Source organism: Heptranchias perlo, chromosome 10 (genome assembly GCF_035084215.1).
Source record: "Heptranchias perlo isolate sHepPer1 chromosome 10, sHepPer1.hap1, whole genome shotgun sequence".
Lineage (NCBI taxonomy): Eukaryota > Metazoa > Chordata > Chondrichthyes > Hexanchiformes > Hexanchidae > Heptranchias > Heptranchias perlo.
In genome coordinates, this window is record NC_090334.1 from 84,003,525 (window position 1) to 84,023,882 (window position 20,358).

Consider the following 20,358-nt stretch of genomic DNA (forward strand, 5'->3'; position numbering starts at 1 on the left):
CAGTGAGGGCGCTGTCATTACAGTGTGACGCGTTTACATAGACAATTTGCATTATAAACGTGGCTCTCACAAATTACAATAGAAAATGCGCCAAAAAAGTTTCAAAGATGAAAATTACCAGCCCAGGTCCTCAGGACCCATACCCAGAAATAAATCTCTTCCCTTCAGCGCACAGTTCCCCCTTCAGAAATATTATAGATCCAGAACTTGTAAATAACACCCTGTACATACTTTACATTTCCCTGTAGGTGAAGTGATTCAGTATTCTTACAGCTTAAGTTATGAGCTCAGGTCCCACTGCGCTCAGTGTGACTGCTGGTCATGAGCAAGGACGTTGGATGCCGGTTTTCACAATGAAACCGAACGGATTTGCAGAATGTGATCTCCTAAAACCATGGGATCCCGTGCTATAAAAACGGAATTTAATTTCTATTTTAAAATTTATTTAGCCGTTCTGAGGCAGTGGCCAGTTGGTTGGCCCATCAACAGGGATTAGTTTGAACTGCCGGTGGTTTTTCCAGTTTGAAGCTGTCCCTTCCAGTGTTGGCTCTGCACAGATGACTCTGAGTTCGAACCTGAACCATGAACCTGTCTTTTAGATCGGGGGGTTGGTAACATCGTCTTCCCAACTTAGAACCCAGTGGCTCTGTCCAAAGGAGCTCCATGCTGATGTAATCATAGAATGATGCAGCACAGAAGGAGGACATTCAGCCCATCGTGCCTGTGCTGGCTCTTTGAAAGAGCTGTCCAATTAGTCCCACTCCCCCGCTCTTTCCCCATAGCCCTGCAAATGTTTCCTTTTCAAGTATTTATCCAATTCCCTTCAGAAAGTTACTATTGAATCTGCTTCCACCGCCCTTTCAGGCAGCACATTCCAGATCATCACAAGGGCAGCAGGCGCATGGGAACAACACCACCTGCACGTTCCCCTCCAAGTCACACACCATCCCGACTTGGAAATATATCGCCGTTCCTTCATTGTCGCTGGGTCAAAATCCTGGAACTCCCTTCCTAACAGCACTGTGGGAGAACCTTCACCACACGGACTGCAGCGGTTCAAGAAGGCGGCTCACCACCACCTTCTCAAGGGCAATTAGGGATGGGCAATAAATGCCGGCCTTGCCAGCGACGCCCACATCCCATGAACGAATAAAAAAAAAAACTCGCTGCGTAAAAACAATTCTCCTCATCTCCCCTCTGGTTCTTTTGCTAATGTGGGTCCCTTAGAGACAGACACAGGAGAAATTATAATGGGGAATAAGGAAATGGCAGAGAGGTTAGTGTGCAAAATTAAAGCACATGGGATTGGGGGTAATATACTGGCATGGATTGAGAATTGGTTGACAGACAGGAAACAGAGAGTAGGAATAAACGGGTCTTTTTCCGGGTGGCAGGCGTGACTAGTGGGGTACCGCAGGGATCAGTGCTTGGGCCCCAGCTATTCACAATATATATCAATGATTTGGATGAGGGAACCAAATGTAATATTTCCAAGTTTGCTGACAACACAAAACTAGGTGGGATCGTGAGTTGTGAGGAGGATGCAAAGAGGCTTCAAGGTGATTTAGACAAGTTGAGTGAGTGGGTAAATACATGGCAGATGCAGTATACTGTGGATAAATGTGAAGTTATCCACTTTGGAAAGAAAAACAGAAAGGCAGAGTGTTATTTAAATGGTGATAGATTGGGGAATGTTGATGTACAAAGGGACCTGGGTGTCCTTATACACCAGTCACTGAAAGCAAACATGCAGGAGCAGCAATCAGTTAGGAAGGCAAATGGTATGTTGGCCTTCATTGCAACAGGATTTGAGTACAGGAGCAAGGATGTCTTACTGCAGTTATACAGGGCCTTGGTGAGACCACACCTGGAGTATTGTGTGCAGTTTTGGTCTCCTTACCTAAGAAAGGATATACTTGCCATAGAGGGAGTGCAGCAAAGGTTCACCAGACTGATTCCTGGGATGGCAGGACTGTCGTATGAGGAGAGATTGGGTCGACTCGGCCTGTATTCACTCGAGTTTAGAAGAATGAGAGGGGATATCATTGAAACATATAAAATTTTGACAGGGCTAGTCAGACTGGATGCAGGGAGGATGTTTCCCCTGGCTGGGGGGTCCAGAACGAGGGGTCACAGTCTCAGGATACGGGGTAGGACATTTAGGACTGAGATGAGGAGAAATTTCTTCACTCAGAGGGTGGTGAACCTGTGGAATTCTCTACCACAGAAGGCTGCGGAGGCCAAGTCACTGAATATATTTAAGAAGGAGCAAGATAGATTTCTAGACACAAACGGCATCAAGGGGCATGGGGAGAGAGCGGGAATATGGTATTGAGATAGAGGATCAGCCATGATCATATTGAATGGGGGAGCAGGCTCGAAGGGCCGAATGGCCGACTCCTGCTCCTATTTTCTATGTTTCTATGATAAATAAATATTTTGTATCTGTCTTCACAGTAGAAGAAATGAAAAATATACTGGAAATAGTGGGGAATCAAGGGTCTAATGAGAGTGAGGAACTTAAAGTAATTAATATTAGTAAAGAAAAAGTACTGGAGAAATTAATGGGACTGAAAGCCGACAAATCCCCTGGACCTGATGGCCTACATCCTAGGGTTCTAAAAGAGGTGGCTGCAGAGATAGCATAAAAATTTTTTTTTTTTTTAAAGTTAGCTTAATTTAATAAATTAAACAAGGCCAGTACTTGGTTTAACCTAAAAATAATTTGATTGGCATTGTAGTAATCAATTAAATAAATAAAATAGTTATGACAGGGCAGGAGATGTGTTGCAGTTGCAATATGTGGGAGCTACTGGACAGTTTTGTCCAGGGCGACTACATCTGCGGTCAGTGTCCGCAGCTCGAGGAACTTCGGCTCAGAGTTGAGGGGCTGGAGTCCGAGCTGCTGAGACTGCGAGGCATCAGGGAGGGAGAAAGTTACCTGGACACTTTGATCCAGGAGGCAGTCACGCCCCTGAGACTAAATACTGTAGAATTGGCACATGGTCAGGGACAGGAGGGTGTGACTGCGAGTGAGGCAGGTACGGGGATCCAGGAGGTAGCATTGCAGGAGCCTCAGCCTCTGCACTTGTCCAATAGATACCAGGTTCTTGCAGCCCTTGTGGACAAGTGCAGGGACTGCAGGGAGGATGAGCAAACTGGCCACGGCACCGTGGTTCAGGGGGCCATTCAAGTGGGGGGAGTAAAAAGGAATGTGGTTGTAGTAGGCGACAGTATAGTTAGAGGGATAGACACTGTTCTCTGCAGTCAAGAGCGAGAGTCCCGAAGGCTGTGCTGCCTACCCGGTGCCAGGGTTAAGGACATCTCCTCAGGGCTGGAGAGAAACTTGGAGTGGGAGGGGGAGGATCCAGTTGTCGTGGTCCACGTAGGTACCAACGACATAGGTAGGACTAAGAGGTTCTGCTGAGGGAGTTTGAGCAGCTAGGGACTAAATTAAAAAGCAGAACCACAAAGGTGATAATCTCCGGATTATTACCTGAGCCACGAGCAAATTAGCACAGGGTAAATCAGATCAGAGAGATGAATGCGTGGCTCAAAGATTGGTGTGGGAGAAGTGGGTTTCGATTCATGGGGCACTGGCACCAGTACTGGGGAAAGAGGGAGCTGTTCCGTTGGGACAGGCTTCATCTGAACCATGCTGGGACCAGTGTTCTGGCAAACCGAATAACTAGGGCGGTAGAGAAGGTTTTAAACTAAATAGATGGGGGGGAGGGTTCAGGTGGGGCGAAGTTTAGATTGATAAAGAGAAAAGACAAGGAAGTAGTACAGGAAAGTGATGGGGGTAATGATAAACAGAGTGTGTCAGGAAGGGACAGAGCGTACAAGCATAAGAGTGCACGAGCAAATGGGGCCGGGGTAGGAAAGAATGGGAAAAAGATAAAATTAAAGGTTCTTTATCTGAATGCGCGCAATTTGTAATAAGATAGATGAATTGATGGCACAAATAGAAACAAATGGGTATGATCTCGTGGCCATTGCAAGGTTGGGAGCTAAATATTCAGGGTTATTTAACATTTCGGAAGGATAGGAAAAAAGGTAAAGGTGGTGGGGTAGCTCTGTTAATAAAGGATGAAATTGGTATAATAGTGAGAAATGATCTGGGCTCAGAAGATCAAGATGTCGAATCAATTTGGGTGGAGGTAAGAAATAGCAAGGGAAAGAAATCACTGGTGGGAGTAGTATAGAGGTCCCCTAACAGTAGCTACACTGTAGGGCAAAATATAAATCAGGAAATAAGGGGGGCTTGTAAAAAAGGTAATGCAATAATCATGGGCGATTTTAACTTTCACAGAGATTGAACAAATCAAATTGGCAAAAATAGCCCTGAGGAGGAGTTCATAGAGTGTATTAGGGACTGTTTCTTAGACCAATACGTCGGGGAACCAATCAGGGAACAGGCCATTTTGGATCTGGTAATGGGTAACGAAACAGGATTAATTAATGATCTCAAAGTAAAGGATCCCTTGGGAAGCAGTGATCATAACATGATAGAATTTCACATCCAGTTTGAGAGCGAGGATCTTGGGTCTGAAACTACTGTATTAAACTTAAATAAGGGCAATTATAAAGGAATGAGGGCGGAATTGGCTAAAGTGGACTGGGTGAACAGATTAGATGGCATGATGGTGGATAAACAGTGGCAAACATTTAAAAAGATATTTTATGACTCGCAACAAAAATATATCCCTGTGAGGAGGAAAGACGCCACAAAAAGGGTGAACCAACCATGGCTAACTAAGGAAGTCAAGGATGGTATCAGGTTAAAAGAAAAAGCATACAACATGGCAAAGATTACTGGTAAGCCCGAAGATTGGGAAAACTTTAAAAACCAGCAATGGATGACTAAAAGAATAATAGAGGGAGAAAATAAATTATGAGAGTAAACTAGCAAGAAATATAAAAACTGACAGTAAAAGCTTCTACAAGTATATAAAAAGGAAGAGGGTAGCTAAAGTAAACATTGGTCCCTTAGAGGATGAGACTGGGGAAATAATAATGGAAAACAAGGAAATGGCAGAGGAATTGAACAGATATTTTGTATCTGTCTTCACTGTAGAAAACACTAATAACATACCAATAATAGTAGAAAATCAAGGGGCAAAGGGGAAGGAGGAACTAAAAACAATCATTATCACTAGAGAAAAAGTACGAGGTAAACTAATGGGTCTAAAGGCTGACAAGTCCCCTGGACCTGATGGCTTACATCCGAGGGTCTTAAAGGAAGTGGCTACAGAGATAGTGGATGCACTGGTTATAATCTTCCAGAATTCACTAGATTCTGGAAAGGTCCCAGCGGATTGGAAAACCGCAAACGTAACATCCCTATTCAAGAAGGGAGTGAGACAGAAAGCAGGTAACTATAGACCAGTTCGCCTAACATCTGTCATTGGGAAAATGCTAGAATCCATTATTAAGGAAGTAGTAGCAGGACATTTGGAGACTCATAATACAATCAAGGAGAGTCAACATGGTTTTATGAAGTGGAAATCATGTCTGACAAATTTATTAGAGTTCTCTGAGGAAGTAACGGGCAGGGTGGATAAAGGGGAACCAATGGATGCAGTATATTTGGATTTCCAAAAGGCATTCGATAAGGTGCCACATAAAAGATTACTGCACAAGATAAGAGCTCATGGTGTTGGGGGTAATATCCTGGCATGGATAGAGGATTGGCTAACTAACAGAAAACAAAGAGTCGGGATAAAAGGGTCATTGTCAAAATGGCAATCTGTAACTAGTGGGGTTCCGCAGGGCTCAGTGCTGGGGCCTCAACTATTTACAATATATATCAATGACTTGGATGAAGGAACAGAGTGTCTTGTGGACAAATTTGCTGATGATACAAAGATAGATGGAAAAGCAAGTTGCGAGGAAGACACAAAGTGTCTGCAAAGGGATATTGACAGGTTAAGCGAATGGGCAAAAATTTGGCAGATGGAATATAATGTGGGAAAATGTGAAGTCATCCACTTTGGGAGGAAAAATAAAAAAGCAAAATATTATTTGAATGGAGAAATACTACAAAACGCTGCGGTACAGAGGGATCTGGGTGTCCTCGTACATGAAACACAAAAGGTCAACATACAGGTGCAGCAGGTAATCCGGAAGGCAAACGGAATATTGGCCTTTATTTCTAGGGGGATGGAGTATAAAAGCAGGGAAGTCATGCTACAACTGTACAGGGTGCTGGTGAGACCACACCTGGAGTACTGCGTACAGTTCTGGTGCCCTTATTTAAGGAAGGACATACTTGCATTGGAGGCAGTTCAGAGAAGGTTCACTAGGTTGATTCCAGGTATGGAAGGGTTGTCTTATGAGGAAAGATTGAACAGGTTGGGTCTATACTCATTGGAGTTTAGAAGAATGAGAGGAGATCTTATTGAAACATACAAGATTCTGAGGGGACTCGATAGGGTAGATGCTGAGAGGATGTTACCCCTCATGGGGGAATCGAAAACTAGGGGACATAGTCTCAGAATAAGGGGTCGCCCGTTTAAGACGGAAATGAGGAGGAATTTCTTCGCCCAGAGGGTCGTGAATCTTTGGAATTCTTTACCCCAAAAAGCTGTGGAGGCTGAGTCATTGAATACATTCAAGGCTGAGTTAGACAAATTTTTGATCAGCAAGGGAGTCAAAGGATATGGGGAAAGGGCGGGAAAGTAGATTTGAGGTAAAAATCAGATCAGCCATGATCTCATTAAATGGCGGAGCAGGCTCGAGGGGCCGAATGGCCTACTCCTGCTCCCATCTCTTATGGTCTTATGATCTTATGGATGCATCGGCTTTGATCTGCCAGAATTTCCTCGATTCTAAAACGGTCCCCTTGGACTGGAAGGTAGCAAATGTAACCCCGCTATTCAAGAAAGGACGGAGAGAGAAAACAGGGAACTACAGGCCAGTTAGCCTGGCATCAGTAGTAGGAAAAATGCTGGAATGTATTATTAAGTACATAGTAACAGGGCACTTAAAAAATCATAATGTGATTAGGCAGAGTCAACACAGTTTTATGAAAGGAAAATTGTGTTTGACAAATCTATGAGAGTTTTTTTGAGGGTGTAATTGCAGGGTAGATAAAGGGCAGGGGAAGGGTGGAAATTGGAAGCAAAGTTGATGTAATTTTCCAGTTCGGGGCGAGAGCAGGAAACTGCACCGAATACAGTCATCAATGTACCGGAAAAAGAGGTGAGGGAGGGGAGCTGAGTAGGACTGGAACAAGATGGCAGGCATAGCTGGGACCCATACACGTCCCCATGGCGACACCGTTTATTTGGAGGAAGTGAGTGGAGTCAAAAGGAGAAGTTGTTCAATGTAAGGACAAGTTCTGCCAGGCGGAGGGGGGGGGTGGTGGATGGCGACTGATTGGGCCGCTGCTCAAGGAAGAAGCAGGGGGCTCACAGGCCCAGTTTCTCTGTCGTGTCTGTTCGGACGATGCCACCTTCCACACCAGAGCTTCCGATACGTCTTCCTTTTTCCTCAACCGAAGATTTCCCTCGACCGGATCCGTCCTATTTCCCGCACTTCTGCCCTCACCCCTTCCCTTCCCTCCCAGAACCATGATCGGGTCCCCCTTGTCCTCACCTTGCACCCCACCAGCCTCCACATTCAACATATCATCCTCCGCCATCTCCAGAGCGATCCCACCACCAAACACATCTTCCCCTCCCCTTTCAGCATTCTGCAGGGACCGTTCCCTCCGCGACACTGTGGTCCACTCTTCCATCTCCCCCAACACTCGCTCTCCTCCCCATGGCACTTTCCCATGCGAGCGCAGGAGATGCAACACCTGCCCCTTCACCTCCTCCCTTCCCACCGTCCAGGGCCCCAAACACTCCTTCCAGGTGAAAGTGATTTACTTGTACTTCTTTCAATTTACTATACTGTGTTCACTGCTCACAATGAGGTCTCCTCTACACTGGGGAGACCAAACGCAGATTAGGTGATCGTTTTGCTGAACTCCTCCGCTCAGTCTGCGAGCGTGACTCTGTCCTGCCGGTCGCTTGACATTTTAATTCCCCGTCCCACTCCCACTCTGTCCTCGGCCTCTTACACTGTTCCAATGAAGCTCAACGGAAGCTCGAGGAACAGCACCTCATCTTTCGATCAGGCCCTTTACAACCTTCCAGACTCAACATTGATTTCAATAACTTCAGATCATAACCACTGCTCCCATTTTCTGGGACAGCAGGTGCCGGTAACGGTTCTTCTGTTGCCATTTACAGCTCCTCTAGACCCATCTTTTGTTTCTTAACCTGTCCCATTACCACCCTCCTTGCCTTTCACCATCATCCCTTTTGTCATAGAATCATAGAAAGGTTACCGAACGGAAGGAGGCCATTCTGCTCATCGAGTCCGTGCCAGCTCTATGCAAGAGCAATCCAGCTAGTCCCACTCCCCCGCCCTTTCCCCGTAGCCCTGCAATTTTTTTCCTTTCAAGTACTTATCCAGTTCCCTTTTGAAGGCCATGATTGAATCTGCCTCCACCATCCCCTCGGGCAGTGCATTCCAGATCCTAACCACTCGCTGTGTAAAAAAGGTTTTTTCCTCATGTCACCATTGGTTCTTTTGCCAATCACCTTAAATCTATGTCCTCTGGTCCTTGACCCTTCCACCAATGGGAACTGTTTCTCTCAATCTACTCTGTCTCGGCCCTTCATGATTTTGAATACCTCGATCACATCTCCTCGCAACCGTCTCTGTTCCAAGGAGAACAACCCCAGTTTCTCCAGTCTATCCACGTATCTAAAGTCCCTCATCCCTGGAATCATTCGAGTAAATCTCTTCTGCACCCTCTCTAAGGCCTTCACATCTTTCCTAAAGTGCGGTGCCCAGAACTGGACACAATACTCCAGTTGTGGCTGAACCAGTGTTTTATAAAGGTTCATCATGACTTCCATACTTTTGTACTCTGTGCCTCTATTTATAAAGCCCAGGATCCCATATGCTTTTTTAACCACTTTCTCAACCTGCCCTGCTACTTCAACAATTTGTGCACATATACCCCCAGATCTCTCTGTTCCTGTACCCCTTTTAGAATTGTGCCCTCTAGTTTATATTGCCTCTCCTCATTCTTCCTACTGAAATGTATCACTTCGCATTTTTCTGCATTAAATTTCATCTGCCACGTGTCCGCCCATTCCACCAGCCTGTCTATATCCTCTTGAAGTCTATCACTATCCTCCTCACTGTTCACTACACTTCCAAATTTTGTGTCATCTGCAAATTTTGAAATTGTGCCCTGTACACCCAAGTCTAGGATTTTGCTTTAGGGCTCCTGGGGTTGGGGGTAATATATTAGTATGGATTGAGGATTGGTTAATGGACAGGAAACAGAGAGTAGGAATAAACGGGTCATTTTCAGGTTGGCAGGCTGTAACTAGTGGGGTGCCGCAGGGATTGGTGCTTGGGCCTCAGCTATTTACAATCTATATTAATGACTTAGATGAAGGGACCGAGTGTAAAGTATCCAAGTTAGCTGATGATACAAAGCTAGGTGGGAAAGTAAGCTGTGAGGAGGACACAAAGAGTCTGCAAAGGGATATAGACAGGTTAAGTGAGTGGGCAAGAAGGAGGCAGATGGAGTATAATGTGGGGAAATGTGAGGTTATTCACTTTGGTAGGAAGAATAAAAACAGAATATTTTTTAAAAGGTGAAAGACTGAGATGTTGTTACTCAGAGGGATTTGGGTGTCCTGGTACATGAATCACAGAAAGTTAACATGTAGCCAGCAATTAGGAAGGCAAATGGTATGTTGGCCTTTATTGCAAGGGGGTTGGAGTATAAGAGTAAGGAGGTCTTGCTGCAATTATAGGGCTCTGGTGAGACCTCACCTGGAGTACTGTGTACAGTTTTGGTCTCCTTATCTAAGGAAGGATATACTTGCCTTAGAGGCGGTGCAACAAAGGTTCACTAGATTGATTCCTGGGATGAGAGGGTTGTCCTATGAGGAGAGATTGAGTAGAATGGGTCTATATTCTCTGGAGTTTAGAAGAATGAGAGGTGATCTCATTGAAACATATAAAATTCTCATAGGGCTTGACAGAGTAGATGCTGAGAGGCTGTTTCCCCTGGCTGGAGAGTCTAGAACCAGGGGGCATAGACTCAGGATAAGGGGTCGGACATTTAGAACCTCGATGAGGAAAAGTTTCTTCGCTCAGAGGGTTGTGAATCTTTGGAATTCTCTACCCCAGAGGGCTGTGGATGCTCAGTCGTTAAGTACATTCAAGACTGAGATCGATGGTATTTTGGACACTAAGGGAATCAAGGGATGTGGGGATCGGGCGGGAAAGTGGAGTTGAGGTTGAAGATCAGCCATGATCTTATTGAATGGCGGAGCAGGCTCGAGGGGCCGTATGGCCTACTCCTGCTCCTATTTCTTATGTTCTTATCTTAAATCTGTGTCCTCTGGTTACCAACCCTCCTAGAAACAGTTTCTCCCTATCTACTCTATCAAAACCCTTCATAATTTGGAAAACCTCTATCAAACGTCCCCTTAACCTTCTCCGCTCTAAGGAGAACAATCCCAGCTTCTCCAGTCTCTCCACATAACTGAAGTCCCTCACCTCTGGCACCATTCTGGTAAATCTCCTCTGCACCCTCTCTAAGGCCTTGACATCCTTCCTAAAGTGCGATGCCCAGAATTGAACACAATACTCCAGCTGAGGCCTGACCAGTGTTTTATGAAGGTTTAGCATAACTTCTAATAATAGAAAACACTGACCTGTAGGCTCTGCACCTGAACCCTGACAGCTTCGAGTGAACTGGAGAGTGGTGTGCAGTGCTCCAGGGTGTAGCGGGCCTTCAGAACCTCCCCGTTAACTTGCTCATACGACTCTTGGTACGTTGTCCACAGCTGTAGTCGGGAGGTGAGCGTTGCCCTCAGCTGGTTCGCCTACAGACAACAAGTTCAGACTTTCATGGGGCATGAGAAGAGCTCGAGTGCACAATGAACCCGTCCCCGATTTACTCTGGGCTGGTCTTAAACAGCTGGATCGTGGACCTCCCACTCGACGGCCCCCAGTTCAACAACTCCCCCCAAAAGAGAAGAAAATTCTGCTCTACCTCCGCGTCCAGGCTCCTCCAAGACTCGTGCAGTTGGTCCAGTTTCTCTGTGACGTTGATGGGCATTTCTGAGGCCAGGGGAACGGCCCGTCTCAGTCTCTCCAGCTCCGGCTCCTTGACCTTCAGTCGCTCAGTCAGTTCCTGATGGCACAGTCACAGCTTCACTGACCATCATCACTCAACGTTTTACACACCTGCCTCTACTCTCAGTGGGTCGCCATATTCAATGACCCACGGGCAAGAGGGAGCTCCCACCTAACCCCTCCATTAGATTCCAGCCTGTAAACGCATTCGTACGGCCCCGATTTTAACTCCCACCTGCCTGGCTGAAAACGGGCGGGGCGGGGAAGTTAAAATGAGGGGAATGACTTACCCCCTTCCGATCCTGCTGCCTTCCAGACGGCTCCGAATACTAACCTGCTCTTTTGAGCAGCGAGAGGGACGCCCGTCCCGAGTTGGCAGGCTCCTCTCTGAAAATGCAAAATCGGGGCCCGACTGCTATTTTACTGTGAGGCCTGAGCGGGGGAGGGTGAGGGTGAGGGTGAGGGTGAGGGTGGGGGTGGGGGTGGGGGTGGGGGTGAGGGGGGGGAGGGGGGAGGGGGAGGGGGAGGGGGGGAGGGGGAGGGAGAGGGGGCCAGTGACAGCTTCCCTCACCCTCCCCCACTCCCCCACTCCAGGCCAGACCTGTCGGGAGGGGGGATTGTGGGCCAGTAAAGGCCCAGGCAGGTAATTTTGTGTTAGGTTTCCTTGTGGGCCCAGAGGGACAGAACTTCACCTCTGGGAGCTGACAAGGAAGCCTTGGGCCTCCCTTATCCCAGGTTTGCCCCCCACTCCCCCGATCACTTTCACGCACCCCCCCCACGACTGCCGAGTCGCGCTCTCACTATACCCACCGCCCACCCTTCAAAATCGGGGCCATATTCTCTCTTTCATGCACAGTTCAGCAGGAGGGCCCCTGGTCGGTGGAGGTCATTTCATGATGACCGTCTACCTCTCCCAGCTCAGCATCCAGTTACACTGAGAGTCCCCCGGTGCCTCAGACCCCACCCCCACCTCACCCGGAGCCTCAGACCCCACCCCCACCTCACCCGGAGCCTCAGACCCCACCCCCGCCTCAACCGGAGCCTCAGACCCCACCCCCACCTCACCCAGAGCCTCAGACCCCACCCCCGCCTCACTCGGTGCCTCAGACCCCACCCCCACCTCACCCGGTGCCTCAGACCCCACCCCCACCTCACCAGGAGCCTCAGACCCCACGCCCACCTCACCCGGAGCCTCAGACCCCACCCCCACCTCACCCGGTGCCTCAGACCCCACCCCCACCTCACCCGGAGCCTCAGACCCCACCCCCACCTCACCCGGAGCCTCAGACCCCATGCCCACCTCACCCGGAGCCTCAGACCCCACGCCCACCTCACCCGGTGGGTTAGACTTTTCTCCATCAGATATTTTACAGAGAATTACATAAAATTACGACATGGAAACAGGCCGTTCGGCCCCACCAGTCCATGCTGGTGTTTATCCTCCACTCGAGCAGTATCCTAATCCCATGACCCCACCCTGTACCCCGATCCCTTCATCCCCCTTTCCTTCATTCACCGATCTAAACTATCTGTTTGAAATTTATGCACCACTAAGTTTCGGTTTTCACCTCCTTGGTTTGACTCCCTGAAGTGACCGTGAGGTAATATCATGGGCTCACCTTGTCCGTGTGGATTAATATTTTACACACCTTGACGAGATTCTCCCTCAACTGCTCTCGACTTTTTTAAAAAATTCATTCTGGGGATGTGGGCGTCGCTGGCGAGGCCGGCATTCATTGCCCATCCCCAGATCCCCTGAGAAGGTGGTGGTGAGCCGCCTTCTTGAACCGCTGGTAACAGGTTTGATACAAACTGAGCGTCTTGCTAGGACGCGTCAGAGGGCAGTTCAGAGTCAACCATATTGGTGTGGGGACTGGAGTCACATATAGACCCAGACCGGGTAAGGACGGCAGGTTCCCTTCCCTAAAAAGGACATCAGTGAACCAGTTGGGTTTTTGCGACAATCCGACAGCTTCATGGTCACTTTTACTGAGACCGGATTTTTTTTAAAAACCGAATACAAATTCTCAAACTGCCCACGGGGTGGGATTTGATCTCCCGTTCTCTGGGTTACTGGTCCTGTAATATAACCACTTCACGATCACACAGAATGAGGAAAGCCCGGAGAAACTCGATGCTCGTACCATCCGTCTTGTTCCCCCCTCTCTCCAGCACCTGGAGAGGGGATTAATTTTTGGTCTGTTTGGAGAGAATGTCTGATTGTTTCCTTCTTATTCAGAATCCCAGGTGAAAGGCCCAACAAGGCGGACAGGAGAAGGGGTAAGACCAGAAAGTGGTTCTGAAAGGGGCCAAGCTTGGGTTTTTAGGCCAATAGGACTGGAGGGAGGGAGGAAGGGAAGAGGAAGAGGAAGAGGAAGAGGAAGGACTTGGATTTCTATAGCACCTTTCACGACCTCAGGATGTCCTAAATCACGTCACAGCCAATCAAGTATTTCTTGAAGTGTAATCGCTGTTGTAAGGGATCATGGCAGCCAAGCTGCGCACAGCAAGATCCCACAAACAGCAACGTGATAATGAGCAGACAATCAGTTTCAGTGATGTTGGTTGAGGGATCAATATTGACCAGGACACTGGGGTGAACTCCCCTGCTCTTCTTTAAAATTGTGGCCGTGGAATCTTCGATGTCCACCTGAGGGGGCGGACATGGCCTTGGTTTAACGTCTCATCCTAAAGACGGCATCTCCGACAGTGCGGCGCTCCCTCAGTACTGCCCCTCCGACAGTGCAGCGCTCCCTCAGTACTGACCCTCCGACAGTGCGGCGCTCCCTCAGTACTGACCCTCCGACAGTGCGGCGCTCCCTCAGTACTGACCCTCCGACAGTGCAGCGCTCCCTCAGTACTGACCCTTCGACAGTGCGGCGCTCCCTCAGTACTGACCCTCCGACAGTGCAGCACTCCCTCAGTACTGACCCTCCGACAGTGCGGCGCTCCCTCAGTACTGCCCCTCCGACAGTGCAGCACTCCCTCAGTACTGACCCTCCGACAGTGCGGCGCTCCCTCAGTACTGCCCCTCCGACAGTGCGGCGCTCCCTCAGTACTGACCCTCCGACAGTGCGGCGCTCCCTCAGTACTGACCCTCTGACAGTGCGGCACTCCCTCAGTACTGACCCTCCGACAGTGCGGCGCTCCCTCAGTACTGACCCTCCGACAGTGCGGCGCTCCCTCAGTACTGACCCCCCCGACAGTGCGGCACTCCCTCAATACTGACCCTCCGACAGTGCGGCGCTCCCTCAGTACTGACCCTCCGACAGTGCGGCGCTCCCTCAGTACCGACCCTCCGACAGTGCGGCGCTCCCTCGGTACCGACCCTCCGACAGTGCGGCGCTCCCTCAGTACTGACCCTCCGACAGCGCGGCGCTCCCTCAGTACTGACCCTCCGACAGCGCGGCGCTACCTCAGTACTGACCCTCCGACAGTGCGGCGCTACCTCAGTACTGACCCTCCGACAGTGCGGGGCTCCCTCGGTACTGACCCTCCGACAGCGCGGCGCTACCTCAGTACTGACCCTCCGACAGTGCGGCGCTACCTCAGTACTGACCCTCCGACAGTGCGGCGCTACCTCAGTACTGACCCTCCTACAGTGCGGGGCTCCCTCGGTACTGGCCCTCCGACAGCGCGGCGCTCCCTCAGTACCGACCCTCCGACAGCGCGGGGCTCCCTCGGTACTGGCAATGGAGTGTTAGCCTGGATTGTGTGCTCGAGTCCATGGGAGAGGGAAGACTGAGGGAGTGGAGGGTCCCCCAGTTTAGAGGTCCTGGAGAATAAGGGTATTGATTTGGACACGGTGAGGATGCGTGGAGTGGGAAGAGTGAGTAGGACGGTCGATTCACAGCTCAGTGAGAGCAAGAGAGCAAAGTTCAAAGGATCACTGTGCAGAGCGGCATCAATGGCCGGACTGGGAGCAAGGGTTTGCTCGTGGCCCTGAATTACCTGGCAGTCTGTCAGTGCGCTGAATACTGCGGTGTGGCTGCAAGCTTTCCTACTCTTCCTCAGACTCTCTCCCTGTGCTTCTAGCCAGCTGCCCAGCAACTGCACTCTGCCCTCGTATTCTGTCCATGATTCCAGGAGGGACTCCAAGTGTAGCATCTGCGGGGTGAGAAAGACACAGAATTAAAAACAAACCAAGTCTGAGTGAAGATCGGAGATCGATGCGGGCAGGAACAGGCCATTCGGCCCATCAACTCGACAATGTATCTCTCAATCAGTTACCTCGTCTGATCCCATTCTCCCTCCTGGTCCCCTTACCCATATATAATGTATTTATTTATATATATACACACACACAAACATAGTTACGTGAAGTCAACAGCAAAGAATCAGAGCATTCGGCCCCACTGGTCAATGCCGGTGTTTATGTTCCAGATGAGCCTCCTCCCTCCCCTCGTCATCTCACCCTATCACGATATCCTTCTATTCCTTTCTCCCTCATGTGTTTATCGAGCTTCCCCTTAAATGTATCTACACTATTCACCTCAACTACTCCTTGTGGTAGTGAGTTTCACATTATGGGTAAAGAACTTTTTCCTGAATTCCCTGTTGGATTTAATATCCCGCCCAGTCTAATCCCACTCTCCTGCTCACTCCCCATACCCTTTAATATCCCGCCCAGTCTGATCCCACTCTCCCGCTCACTCCCCGTACCCTTTAATATCCCGCCCAGTCTAATCCCACTCTCCTGCTCACTCCCCATACCTCTTAATATCCCACCCAGTCTAATCCCACTCTCCCGCTCACTCCCCGTACCCTTTAATATCCCGCCCAGTCTAATCCCACTCTCCCCCTCACTCCCCGTACCCTTTAATATCCCACCCAGTCTAATCCCACTCTCCTGCTCACTCCCCGTACCCTTTAATATCCCATCCAGTCTAATCCCACTCTCCCCCTCACTCCCCATACCCTTTAATATCCCACCCAGTCTAATCCCACTCTCCTACTCACTCCCCGTACCCTTTAATATCCCACCCAGTCTAATCCCACTCTCCTGCTCACTCCCCGTACCCTTTAATATCCCGCCCAGTCTAATCCCACTCTCCCCTTCACTCCCCATACCCTTTAATATCCCGCCCAGTCTAATCCCACTCTCCCCCTCACTCCCCATACCCTTTAATATCCCACCCAGTCTAATCCCACTCTCCCCTCACTCCCCGTACCCTTTAATATCCCACCCAGTCTAATCCCACTCTCCCCCTCACTCCCCGTACCCTTTAATATCCCGCCCAGTCTAATCCCACTCTCCCCTTCACTCCCCATACCCTTTAATATCCCGCCCAGTCTAATCCCACTCTCCCCCTCACTCCCCATACCCTTTAATATCCCACCCAGTCTAATCCCACTCTCCCCTCACTCCCCGTACCCTTTAATATCCCACCCAGTCTAATCCCACTCTCCTGCTCACTCCCCATTCCCGTTAATATCCCACCCAGTCTAATCCCACTCTCCCCCTCACTCCCCGTACCCTTTAATATCCCACCCAGTCTAATCCCACTCTCCCCCTCACTCCCCATACCCTTTAATATCCCACCCAGTCTAATCCCACTCTCCCCTCACTCCCCGTACCCTTTAATATCCCACCCAGTCTAATCCCACTCTCCTGCTCACTCCCCATTCCCGTTAATATCCCACCCAGTCTAATCCCACTCTCCCCCTCACTCCCCGTACCCTTTAATATCCCACCCAGTCTAATCCCACTCTCCTGCTCACTCCCCATTCCCGTTAATATCCCACCCAGTCTAATCCCATTCTCCTGCTCACTCCCGATACCCTTTAATATCCCACCCAGTCTAATCCCATTCTCCTGCTCACTCCCCGTACCCTTTAATATCCCACCCAGTCTAATCCCACTCTCCTGCTCACTCCCAGTACCCTTTAATATCCCACCCAGTCTAATCCCACTCTCCTGCTCACTCCCCATTCCCGTTAATATCCCGCCCAGTCTAATCCCACTCTCCCCCTCACTCCCCATACCCTTTAATATCCCACCCAGTCTAATCCCACTCTCCCCTCACTCCCCGTACCCTTTAATATCCCACCCAGTCTAATCCCACTCTCCCCCTCACTCCCCGTACCCTTTAATATCCCGCCCAGTCTAATCCCACTCTCCCCTTCACTCCCCATACCCTTTAATATCCCGCCCAGTCTAATCCCACTCTCCCCCTCACTCCCCATACCCTTTAATATCCCACCCAGTCTAATCCCACTCTCCCCTCACTCCCCGTACCCTTTAATATCCCACCCAGTCTAATCCACTCTCCTGCTCACTCCCCATTCCCGTTAATATCCCACCCAGTCTAATCCCACTCTCCCCCTCACTCCCCGTACCCTTTAATATCCCACCCAGTCTAATCCCACTCTCCTGCTCACTCCCCATTCCCGTTAATATCCCACCCAGTCTAATCCCATTCTCCTGCTCACTCCCGATACCCTTTAATATCCCACCCAGTCTAATCCCACTCTCCTGCTCACTCCCCATTCCCGTTAATATCCCACCCAGTCTAATCCCATTCTCCTGCTCACTCCCGATACCCTTTAATATCCCACCCAGTCTAATCCCATTCTCCTGCTCACTCCCCGTACCCTTTAATATCCCACCCAGTCTAATCCCACTCTCCCTTCACTCCCCATACCCTTTAATATCCCACCCAGTCTAATCCCACTCTCCTGCTCACTCCCGATACCCTTTAATATCCCACCCAGTCTAATCCCACTCTCCTGCTCACTCCCCATTCCCGTTAATATCCCACCCAGTCTAATCCCACTCTCCCCCTCACTCCCCGTACCCTTTAATATCCCACCCAGTCCAATCCCACTCTCCTGCTCACTCCCCGTACCCTTTAATATCCCACCCAGTCTAATCCCACTCTCCTGCTCACTCCCCATACCCTTTAATATCCCGCCCAGTCTAATCCCACTCTCCCCCTCACTCCCCATACCCTTTAATATCCCACCCAGTCCAATCCCACTCTCCCCCTCACTCCCCATACCCTTTAATATCCCGCCCAGTCTAATCCCACTCTCCTGCTCACTCCCCGTACCCTTTAATATCCCACCCAGTCTAATCCCACTCTCCTGCTCACTCCCCATACCCTTTAATATTCCACCCAGTCTAATCCCACTCTCCCCCTCACTCCCCGTACCCTTTAATATCCCACCTAGTTCATTAGGAATCTGACTGAAACTGCCCCAGACCCCATTTCACACAGGACCTTTACACCAGACAGAGGAGTCTGTTATCTCACGGGTCTGGTCTGTGTCTGGGAGGTGGAAGTCTGGTGTATCGAGCAGACAGCACCAGCCCCTCACCCAACAGCTCCATTATGCAGCAGCGCGTTGCTGAGACTCTCTCTGCTCACTGGGTCTGGAGTGAACGCACTCACCCTCACACTCAGATCTCGGCTCAGCCTCTCCCACTCGAGGTTCAGGGCGCCCAGGCTTTCCGCAAAGTCCCTCTTCTTGTCGCGGTCACTCTGCATGTCCTGGCTGCTGATCTGAAGCACCGATTGGTTGACAAAGTCCACCGTCAGCTGCTGGCAGCTCATCTCCATCTTGTAATCCTTCAGGAGGGGTACGGAGAAGAGTCAATCATCGAAGGAAGAGCCATCTCCTCATTACTACCCTCAAGACCCCCAACCTCTCGCCGGACCCACCTCCAGCCCTCTGATCTACGGTCACCCACCCCGCCCCCCCCCCGCGCTCCCATCGCACCTCCACAACCGGAAACTCTCCTCTTAAACCCTTCCCTCTTACACCAGACAAATCCTCCTCAGAACTGGGCCCCCCCCAGCCCCCGAACCGGGCCCCCCCCAGCCCCCCGAACCGGGCCCCCCCCCGCCGCTCCCCGAACCGGGCCCCCCCCCGCCGCTCCCCGAACCGGGCCCCCCCCCGCCGCTCCCCGAACCGGGCCCCCCCCGCCGCTCCCCGAACCGGGCCCCCCCCCGCCGCTCCCCGAACCGGGCCCCCCCCCCGCCGCTCCCCGAACCGGGCCCCCCCCCCGAACCGGGGCCCCCCCCCGCCGCTCCCCGAACCGGGGCCCCCCCCCCGCCGCTCCCCGAACCGGGCCCCCCCCCCGAACCGGGGCCCCCCCCCGCCGCTCCCCGAACCGGGCCCCCCCCCCCGAACCGGGGCCCCCCCCCGCCGCTCCCCGAACCGGGGCCCCCCCCCGCCGCTCCCCGAACCGGGGCCCCCCCCCCGCCGCTCCCCGAACCGGGGGCCCCCCCCCGCCGCTCCCCGAACCGGGGGCCCCCCCCCGCCGCTCCCCGAACCGGGGGCCCCCCCCCGCCGCTCCCCGAACCGGGGGCCCCCCCCCGCCCCCCCGAACCGGGTCCCCCCCCCCAAACTGGACCCCCCCGAACCGGGCCCCCCCCCCACCCCCCCGAACCGGGTCCCCCCCCCCAAACTGGACCCCCCCGAACCGGCCCCCCCCCCGCTCCCCGAACCGGGCCCCCCCAGCCCCCCGAACCGGGTCCCCCCCCCCCCACCGCTCCCCGAACCGGGCCCCCCCCCCCTCATCAAATCAGAACCCCCCCCCCAACCTCTCCCCGACACAGGTCTGGAGATATTTTTCCATGTTGAAGACTTCAGCTTGTTTTGCTGAGTAAATGAGTTAAGTGCGGCCTCGATCAGGGGCTTTACCTTGTATTTCTGCAGCACCAGCGTCACTCCGGTGCTGCCGCTCGGTGCCCGTGTCCCCGCCTCGTTCTCCCGGATCGCCATGTCCACGCTGTGAATCCACGCGCTCAGCTCCGTGATGGCCTGGCGCGACGGCAGTCTCTCCATCTGAAGCTGAAGGGAGGACCCCAGTAAAGGTTAATCCCGGGGATGAGGGGGTGGACGTATGAGGAGAGGTTGAGTAGATTGGGACTCTACTCATTGGAGTTCAGAAGAATGAGAGGCGATCTTATTGAAACATATAAGATTGTGAAGGGGCTTGATCGGGTGGATGCAGTAAGGATGTTCCCAAGGATGGGTGAAACTAGAACTAGGGGGCATAATCTTAGAATAAGGGGCTGCTCTTTCAAAACTGAGATGAGGAGAAACTTCTTCACTCAGAGGGTGGTAGGTCTGTGGAATTTGCTGCCCCAGGAAGCTGTGGAAGCTACATCATTAAATAAATTTAAAACAGAAATAGACAGTTTCCTAGAAGTAAAGGGAATTAGGGGTTACGGGGAGCGGGCAGGA

At 51.2% G+C, this 20,358-nt stretch overlaps 1 protein-coding gene across 1 annotated transcript in view; it reads right to left on the reverse strand.

Annotated features, from left to right (window-relative positions):
• Nucleotides 1–20,358, reverse strand: part of LOC137326740 (nesprin-2-like) — a 246,195-nt gene that overhangs the window by 99,203 nt on the left and 126,634 nt on the right. The window contains exons 28-32 of the mRNA XM_067992112.1: nucleotides 19,813–19,962; nucleotides 18,558–18,734; nucleotides 15,115–15,270; nucleotides 11,081–11,221; nucleotides 10,740–10,910 (exon numbers count right to left, since the gene is read on the reverse strand). Of these exons, the coding sequence (XP_067848213.1) occupies nucleotides 10,740–10,910; nucleotides 11,081–11,221; nucleotides 15,115–15,270; nucleotides 18,558–18,734; nucleotides 19,813–19,962 (795 nt within the window). The remainder of the gene's footprint in view (nucleotides 1–10,739; nucleotides 10,911–11,080; nucleotides 11,222–15,114; nucleotides 15,271–18,557; nucleotides 18,735–19,812; nucleotides 19,963–20,358) is intronic.